The 9,390-nt window shown below is 41.0% G+C and overlaps 1 protein-coding gene across 1 annotated transcript in view; it reads left to right on the top strand.

The window, feature by feature from the left end:
- KCNMA1 (potassium large conductance calcium-activated channel, subfamily M, alpha member 1) overlaps positions 1 to 9,390 on the top strand; it is a 258,994-nt gene that overhangs the window by 72,046 nt on the left and 177,558 nt on the right. Inside the window, exon 9 of the mRNA XM_008579735.1 lies at positions 6,954 to 7,063. Coding sequence (XP_008577957.1) covers positions 6,954 to 7,063 — 110 coding nt within the window. The remainder of the gene's footprint in view (positions 1 to 6,953; positions 7,064 to 9,390) is intronic.

The raw sequence follows: 9,390 nt of genomic DNA, 5'->3' as shown, positions 1-9,390 counted from the left end.
GGGGGTTTTTTTTTTTTTTTTTTTTTAATAATGTGTGATGGAAGAAATCTCATTTGATGGTCTGCAGCCCACTTGTCTGGGAGTAAGAGATTTGGCTCAAGCCCACTCTGAAATTAATCTTTGGAGTTGTTTATTTATTCATTCAGGGCTGAAGCAACCAGTTATCTGGCATTCCATCAAATCCCAAATAATTTGTTTTAATTGACATTGTCCTGAAGCCTTTGGAAAAATCTGAGGTCCTTTCATCCTATTCACACATTCTGGAAAATGTGATCTGAAATAGGCCATAACTGTGGAATACCAGATTGTTATGGAGTCCCTGAAATCCAATGCTACTCTCAGAAAGGCAGCCTACCTTTGTCTACATCCAAGAAGTACAGTGTTGAGATGCGATCTGGCAAGAGAAGAAATACATTCTGAAAAGGTGCAAATCACCGTTCTCCTCTGCTTCCTTCCTTTGGTTACAACTTTATCACCAGTTTGCTCCAACCCAGGAAGCTGTGCAGTGAGGTGTTCTTTGTGCTGGCACCTTTTGGACCTCACTTAGCAAGCTTTATATGTTTGGTTTCTAAATTCTGTGAGTTGCTTTTAGGCTTTGCAATTATAAAAATTACAAATTTGTATTATTTGTAGAATGTTGAGGCTGAAGAGGTGGAGGAGGAGATAACCACATGCCCTTTGATAAAAACTGATGTTGGCTTTTTCCAAGTTTGTTGACTTTGGAACTTAGAGGGAAATAGAGCAGCAGAGAGAGAATGTGAGAAGTTCAGTGATGAAGTCTTCTCAACACTTGTCCTGAACACTGTCCTTTCTAGCAAGAAATGAGAAGATGCAACATGCAATCAACTTTTTCCCAGTGACAGAGCATGCTGTTGAGAGATACGTTTAAATGACCCCCAACTCGTTTTAGTAACCAGCCCACACACTCATCAGCTTAGAGCCCATAAATTCTAATTTCACGTTTACTGTAGTAGTCAAGGGCTTGACACATTCTGTGGGTGCTGTCTCTTTTCGTCAAAATAAATGTGTTTTTATGGCATCTGAGATAAATTGGTCAGTTCATGTTACTGTGCTCTGTTTTGGACTGTCACATTTTAAAGGACAGTGACAATATATTGTATAATTTATGTATAGAAGTATTCATTCAGATGTGGCTAATTAATTCTTATTAAGCACTTCTGTGACTTAAAACTGTGCTTCTTTTAGAGGAAGAATATTCACTGAGAATTCAGAAAGATTTAAGAAAAATAGTAATAAATGTAATTAATACTTGCTAATACACTAACCTACTCCCCGTTCTGGGCAGTGTTAGTGTGCGTATGTTACGACTCATCTCTTCTTATTGCAGCTATTAACATGATGATCATTGGTTTTTGCAATTTCCTTTTAGTTCTTTATTTTTGATGTGCATAATATAACATATATTTGGCTTAAAACACTGTACTTGTTTTCAATTAAATAAGGATTGGTATACGATAATCTTTGGAGTTATTTACATGACTCCTGAGGTAGGGATGGACTTTTGCAAAATTATTTGGCTGTAATCAACACTGTTATTCAGACTCTTTACTGGGAACAGAAACCACAGTGGCTGTAACACACCAAAGCCACAAGGGTTGAATTTTACACATTCACCAGGCTGTTAACATTAGAGAAACACAGTTTCACTCTAATCAGAGGAAGCATAAAAAATAAAAGGCATCATTACTGACCCACCATTAGTAACACATGCAGAACCTGGGATCAGGAAGGTGTGACTTCCCGTGGAGCCAAGGCTGATGGTTCCAGTTGGAAGGGAGACTTGATGGTGGAGCTGTCTGCCCATGGATTGGTGTAAAACCACTTGCTTGGGAGGTTGAAAAATTAGATAATGAAGGAGAGATAGATAAGACCGTGAGAGGTGTAGACAAGCTAGCTCAATGGCTCCATGCCCTTTTCTCACTGACAATTCTGTGTGTATTTGATGAATAGGGACGGCCGCACATCACCTGCTCGTCTCTTCTAGGCACTCTTCTAAAACAGCTGGGGTTTGATGTGACAGCGAGGGATGAGTTGCTGCCTCAGGAAATGCTTTGCCTTGGACTGATTGCTGAATGGCTGGCAAATTAATTTCGGCACCTTTCCCTAAGTCGTTTTGGTCCCATTCCTTCATTTTTCTGCTGGGAAGTGTGTCTTCACATTACAGTTAAAAATACTTTTGACAACACACATATGGGGAACAGCGTGTACTATTTTGCGAAAGAAGTTGTAGACTGGGATGGTTCCCTTCTATGTAACAGAAATGACGCTTCTGTGCTCTGAGACTAGGCCTGTACTACCCTTCCAGGTGGACTCGAAGTCAATGTGACTCCTTGCCGAACTGTCCCCAAATCATGGGATTCTAGGTTTCAGCTTTTGAGTCCTTGATGAGCTTCTGTTCTGATATCTTCCTCTTAGGTACTTGTATGCAGCAAATCCTTCCTGTTCCCCCAAATCCTAGCATCCCAGCTCCCCTAGACAAATATCCAGTCATCTCTAGCGAGAGATTTTGTGGTGGGTGGTTTAGAGCATGAACTCTGAGTCTGTCTGTACCACTAATGGCTTTGTGACCTTCAGTAGGTGACTTAACCTCTCTGTGCCTCAGTTTTATCATTTGCAAAAGGGAAATCATAATGACAATAACTCCTTCCACCTCTCCAGATTTCTTTGTTCGTTGTCATTTTCCGGATGTTAAGCACAAGTTTTTAAAATTCCACCTGGTTTGCACTGATTTATTTCTGTGCTACAAACACATTGACAGAGGTAAGAGGACCGTGCACTTTTTGCTTTTTCAGAGTAAGTCACAGACAGCCTGCTTGGGACTTAGAAAGGAAGACCTTGATAAAGGTGATAATTTGAGCCTCTGCTTAGAGATGCAGCTGCCCGAGCTTGCCATGCGCTACAACTGGGTTAGAGCGCTGGGTGCTTGCTCCTGACTGTTCTGAGATGACTGGCCTGCTCCTGTCCTTGTTCCGGCACCACTTGTCCTTCTTGCCCTGGAAGAGTAAAGGGTCTCAGTATTAATTATAATTACTGAATCTTCTGCTCTTATGTTATATCTATGTATTTAAAAAGTTTTAATTGTGGTAAAATACACATAACAGAATGTACCATCTTAACCGTTTTTGAGTGTGTGGTTCAGTGGTATTAAGTGTATTCACAGGGTTGTTCAACCATCACACCATCCATCTCTAGAACTCTTTTTATCTTGCGAAACTGATGCTCCCCACTTCTCCTCCCCCTAGCCCCCAGAAAGCACCATTCTACTTCTGTTTCTATGAATTTAACCATTGTAGGTACCTCGTATAAACGGAATCATAAATTAGTTGTCTTTTTGTGATTGGGTTATTTCACGTAGCGTAATGCCATCGGGGTTTATCCATGTCGTAGCATGTGTCAGAATTTCTTTCCTTTTACAGGCTGCATAATATTCCATAGTGTACATGCACCACATGTCGCTTATCCATTCATCTGCGCATGGACACTTGAGTGGCTTCCACGTCTTGGCTATTACGAATAATGCTGTGATGGGCGTGGGTGTGCAAATATCCCTTTAACACCCTGCTTCCAAGCCTTTTGGTTATATAACTAGGAATGGGATTCCTAGTTATACAGTGATTCTATTTTTAATTTGCTGAGGAACCACAATACCGTTTTCCACAGTGGCTGCACCGATTTACATTCCCACCAACTGCATATGTCTTTTGAAAAGATAAAGATGTAATTCAATTTGCAATTTCATACTTTTTTTGGTGGAATGCCTTTATCGGAAACCTCAAAAACATGTTTACTGTCTCTATGGAAATAGTGTTGAAGATATGTCAATCTTAAACAAAGGATTATGACAACAGCTTGAAACTCCTCAGCATTTATACAGTTTATTCCATGCTGCTACATCTAGCATTGTAGACACCTTCAGAGAACCTATATATAGACGTAGGAGAGGCATCTTTCTTTCCAGAATGTTCTGTACATTTTTTTCCAGTTTTGTGTCTTTCAGTCCTCAAGCATTTCAAATTAATCACAAAGGCAAACTTTCAGGATCAAGATGTGTGAAAAACTCAGTAAAGGTCAGGTATATCTGGTCAGATATGTCTTAGCCAGATATATCTGTTGCTTTTACTGGCAAAGAGAAAAACATGAGAAAATACATGCCGATTTCAAATAAGATTTAATCAGCCACTAGAATAGGTCCTGAGATACAGAATATGATCAATAAATATTTTCTGAATGAATGAATCAGTGAAACAATTTTTTCTAAATTCAAAACAAACATGAATAATATTGTTATCCTATAAATAACCTGTTCCTACTTACTTAAAAAGTTTAGTGATTGGGCCAGCCCGGTGGCGCACTCGGTGGAGTGCGGCGCTTGGGAGCGTGGCTGCGCTCCCACTGAGGGTTCGGATCCCATATAGAGACCGGTCCGCTCACTGGCTGAGCGCGGTGCGGGCGCGACACCGAGGGTTGCAATCCTGTTGCTGGTCGTGGTACGGGCGCGACACTGAGGGTTGCAATCCCGTTGCTGGTCGTGGTACGGGCGCGACACCGAGGGTTGCGATCCTGTTACTGGTCATGAAAAAAGACAAAAAGGAAAAAAAAAAGTTTAGTGATTAACCTACAATAAAATTTGGTCTAAAGACTAGCTCCATTAGGAGATAGAGGCATGAAAATAGTGACAACTAAAGAACCATATTAATACTGTATTAATGGAGGAATACCACCAATAATCAATAATAATTAAGATGACGGTTTATATTTTCATTATTTTTTAAAATTAGTTGTAATATTTAAATTAGAACATAAACAATAATTATGAAAGAAATGTCTCTGCTGAAAGAATAGGCTTAATTCTTCCACTTCAAGAGCACTATTTGCCCATTAACCTCTATTATGAGGATTTACAGTTAGCAACACCTCAAATAGTATCCTATTTACTGATAAAACAAATTATAATAATATGGTTCCCCAAATATTCTATATTTCAAAATTTTTACTAATGCGGACTAGGCTTTCTTCAAGTTAGTTAGACTTAGTGATCTTTATATATGTCAACAATATTTTATATTTGAAAAAAATTGCTGAGTTCTTATGATTTGGAGAAATTAAAAAGTTCATGCTTAGCTAAAACACATTGCAGTTAATTTTGTAAATCATACCATTTAGCAATAGTAATGGTCAAGTGACTTTTTTTAAAAGACCCCACCCTGAGGAAAACCAATTTTTAGGTAAATAGCCCACACCCAGCAGCATTGCATAGCTAATGTCTAACTTGTGGGAGTCGGTTAGAAACAGCTCACACTAATGCGGCTAACCTACATAATCTAGTCACCCAGACTGAGCACAAAGCAGACAAATAGCATAGAGTCGGGTAGCATTCAGCTTATTTCCAAGTGTTTGCTGGCTTTCATATACCAGCGTGTCATCCAGTAGATGGTGGGCGTGTCCTTTCTCACTGTTCGCATAGCTAATGTCTAACTTGTGGGAGTCGGTTAGAAACAGCTCACACTAATGCGGCTAACCCACATAATCTAGTCACCCAGACTGAGCACAAAGCAGACAAATAGCATAGAGTCGAGGAGCATTCAGCTTATTTCCAAGTGTTTGCTGGCTTTCATATGCCAGCGTGTCATCCAGTAGATGGTGGGCGTGTCCTTTCTCACTGTTCCCATGTCCTCTTCGAGTCTAAGGGTTGCATTTCTCCCAGTTAACTGACCGATCAGCTGTAGATGGGATGCCTTTTAATACAAGATCAGCACGAGAAATTGTAAAGAGCCACATCCTGTTGGATGGGTGGCTTTCTGCCTTCTCCTTTAACATAAGCTCCCACTGGAAGGGAAGCCTGGTTGGCAGCAGCTGAAGAACACACAAGGACACACAGCCTGCTTTCCTTCAGGGGTGCCCAGGAGATCCCTAAGCTCCCAGAGGGGCTCAGCATTCTTGTTGCAACTCACTATGTAATTTTTAACGATTGATTTCAATGTAAAATTCTTCCAGAAATGCCTGTCATGAAGAGGGCTGTTGGGAAAACGAGTTGAACTTAATTAATTAGAAAAAACACATATTTTAATGAAATTCGGTGCAAGACCTCTCTGAAACTACATTTTTGCTTTTTATGATATTCCAGGTGAGGTCAGAAAAACCTACTTTCCTTTTTTCTAAAGTAGAAATGTTTTGTTTTATTGTGATACACACATGCTTATCGTAAAAGCCTTCATACAACACAGAAATCTATAGAGAAAAGGTATCTTCTACTGCTCAGAAATAATACTTACTAGTGTTTTGTTATAAAGCTTTCTAGACTTCTTTGTGGCTTTACAAATATTCAAATGACTATAGCGTATTTTTTAAAATAGTATTAACCTATACACACGATTTTGTAATGTGCCTTTTTACATAATTTCTATATGGACAAATATACATTTTCATTGTAATTTTTAGTTGCTTCTCAGTATTCCTTCATTAAGTGTACCACTTGTGGTTATTGCCAATGTTTCATGAATAGAAAGCAAGTTCTTATACATGTGTTTGTAGATTTGTATACTTATTTCTTTGCTGTGAATACTTAAAATGGAATTGTTGCATTAAAGAGTATGCACTTTTACCAATTTTGATAACAATTGCAAAATTGCTCCTCAAACTAGTTATGTCAATTTACTTGCCCACCAGTATTGTGGGTGAGTGCCTATATATTTACACCCTTAGGAATTATACAGGTTAGAAAAGAAGTGATGCTTTAGAGGGGATGTACTTCAAATCATTGAGTTTAGGGTCACTGGAAGCTTTATGTGGGTGTTGTGGTTGTGTTCTTGGTTGCTGACGGCCATCATCATCTACCAATACATTCATTTGTTTGCCAGAGGGTGTAACTCAGGTTTCCCTTTTATAGCCTATGGTCATATTTTAAACCCTCCTCCTGTGTTCTTTTCCCTTAGATTGAGGAAGACACGTGGCAGAAATACTACTTGGAAGGAGTTTCAAATGAAATGTACACAGAATATCTCTCCAGTGCCTTCGTGGGTCTGTCTTTTCCTACCGTTTGTGAGTAAGTGGCCTTTAACTGGATGCTCTTTGGCTATTTATTTTCAGGGATATTTAATGTGCCCCTTGCAGGAAAGCCACCCATCTCTGCTCAGTACAGTTGCAGCACTCGACACTTACCAAGGGTGTCCTGTTTGTGCAGCTCTGTGTGATGAACAGGAAGGTGGGTCCTTCCATGGTCTCTGCCCTGGGGGTTTCTGCTGGCCCCACTTTTTCCTCCAGGCCTGAGAATCTTGGGCTTGGATTCATCATTTGTACTAACTTACAAACTCTATTACGCTGCATGTCTTAAATTGTGTTCATGTGATGTAGACACATTTTTGAAGGATAGCATGAGCCCATGTCTCTCTGAATTTAATAGGGCAAAAACACATCTTGCCAGCCCCTTGATGCAAGGAATTTTAATCTGTCTTCCAATCAAGTCAGATCATAGAGACATCAGAGCAGCTACTGAAGTGAAGCCATTCAAAGTGCTTTCACCATTTACTGAGGAAATCTGGAACCAAATGTTTGAAAGGAGGCCTTGAAAAAGTCCTTAGCAATTGAGCCCCTGACATGGACAGCTGCTATGTTATAATAATAAGGCGTAGCTTCTCTATGTAGTGGCTCAGCAGAAGAACAAGGGGCATCCCCAGCCTGTCATGGCCCCTCCAGGTAGAATAGGTGGTCACCTATGAGGGAGGATCTCAGGAACTCCACGTGCCCACCAGGAGCATGATGATGCGTTGGATTCGCTACTTAGAATCTCAGATGTTGTGTTTAAGTCAAACAGGGGCTTTGTCCCCTATTAAAACACAAAGTCAGTAAGCCTGATCTACTGACATTTTGGCAAGGATTTGATAGACTCTGTCTCACTGTTAAAACTGGGAAGAAACAGGAGGATCTGAGAACCCACTGGGTGAGGAAGAAAAGCCATTCCCTTGTGCTCCCTGCCTTCTTACAAATCAAATCCACCTTCCAGAAAGGGAGGTCTGCAGGTGCTGAAACTAAACTGAGTGTTCTTTACAATAAAAAGAAGATAGTCCCGAGGGCTCTAGGACTCCTCTGTGTCATGGTTTTCTATTTTGCATGCAACAGGGAGGGGGACGAAGCGCTTGGTGGCTTTGTGTTTACCTGCAGACTCCTGTCAGTGAACACGGCAGGTGCACTCTGTTGGTCCCTGGGCCCAGACCCTGAGCAATTCAAAATGGCTTGGCTGTTTACTGAAATTTCTCACCCTGTCTCTAAGCGAAAGTTTAAATGCTAAATGGACTGGAAAAGTGAATAGGTAATTGATTCGGAAGGAGTTATTTTCTGAAAATGGATGATGCCCTATTGTAACTCCCATGTGTTCTCTTCTTTGAGAGCTATTTCTCTTTCTGCCATGGAACACGTTAACCATTCAGAGGCATTGGGTCCTGGAACACTGAAGCTATCCCAGGGGATTTGCTTCTCCCTGGAGCTTGGTCTGCCTTGGGTAGAAGGCTCCAGTGAAGTCAGGACTTAACAAAAGAAGCTGGTTCTACAAGAAGACAATCAGAGCCTCACATGTCTGATGTGGGGGTGGTCTGAGCACACAGCAGAGCTCCCTGTGCCTTAGGGAGTCCTAAGGTGTTGGGGGTGTTAGGAGGGGAGTTGTGAAGCCCCTTTCCTTGGCTGTTGAGTTTCCCTGGCTTGGCTGATGTTTGTGTCTAACATGCGTGCTCCCTCAAAAGCCTTCCTGCTCTTCCTGCTTTCCCATTCTGCTCTTCTACTCCTGGGAACTGACTGAGCTCATGTTAGGATAGGGTTGACCTGCAGGGTTAGGACTGCTCGCCCTAAAGGCTCTAACTGTGATACCCATGGAACCTTGGACTCACGTAGCTGCCCTACACAGCGTTTAATTCCTTAAAAGATAGTTGTCAATATTTTAAATAGTGGTATTTTACATTAAAACTAGGTTTCTGGCCTCTCTTGAAAATCTGATGTGGCAACACAGGACCTGTATTTCTGCTGAATGTTAACTGGCTCTAGTTTGCTGTAGCGAAGAGGTTCTTAGAGTTCCTGCCCTCTCTGATGTCTTAAACCAGGCCGGATTTGCATATACCTCCCAGCCCTCTGGACATGTGCATTTGCCACCCGTGACCCGGTCAATGCTGGAAACTTCACTGCCTTCAGAGATGGCCCAAGAGCCGGGCACTAGTGGTTGCTGTGATTATTTCCCTTGACTGATTTTTGTATTTAGAACATGTCCCAAGGAGAAGAAAATCCCTCAGACCTACCTTGTTGTTAGAGAATTTAGTATTTGTTCAGCAAAGCTTCTGGAATACCCCCCCACCAAAAAAAAAAAAAAAAAAAAAAAAAAAAAAAACC

Source organism: Galeopterus variegatus, unplaced genomic scaffold (assembly GCF_000696425.1).
Source record: "Galeopterus variegatus unplaced genomic scaffold, G_variegatus-3.0.2 Scaffold1950, whole genome shotgun sequence".
NCBI classification, from domain to species: domain Eukaryota; kingdom Metazoa; phylum Chordata; class Mammalia; order Dermoptera; family Cynocephalidae; genus Galeopterus; species Galeopterus variegatus.
The sequence above is the reverse complement of the archived record's forward strand: the minus strand, read 5'-3'. Positions and strand labels throughout refer to the sequence as shown.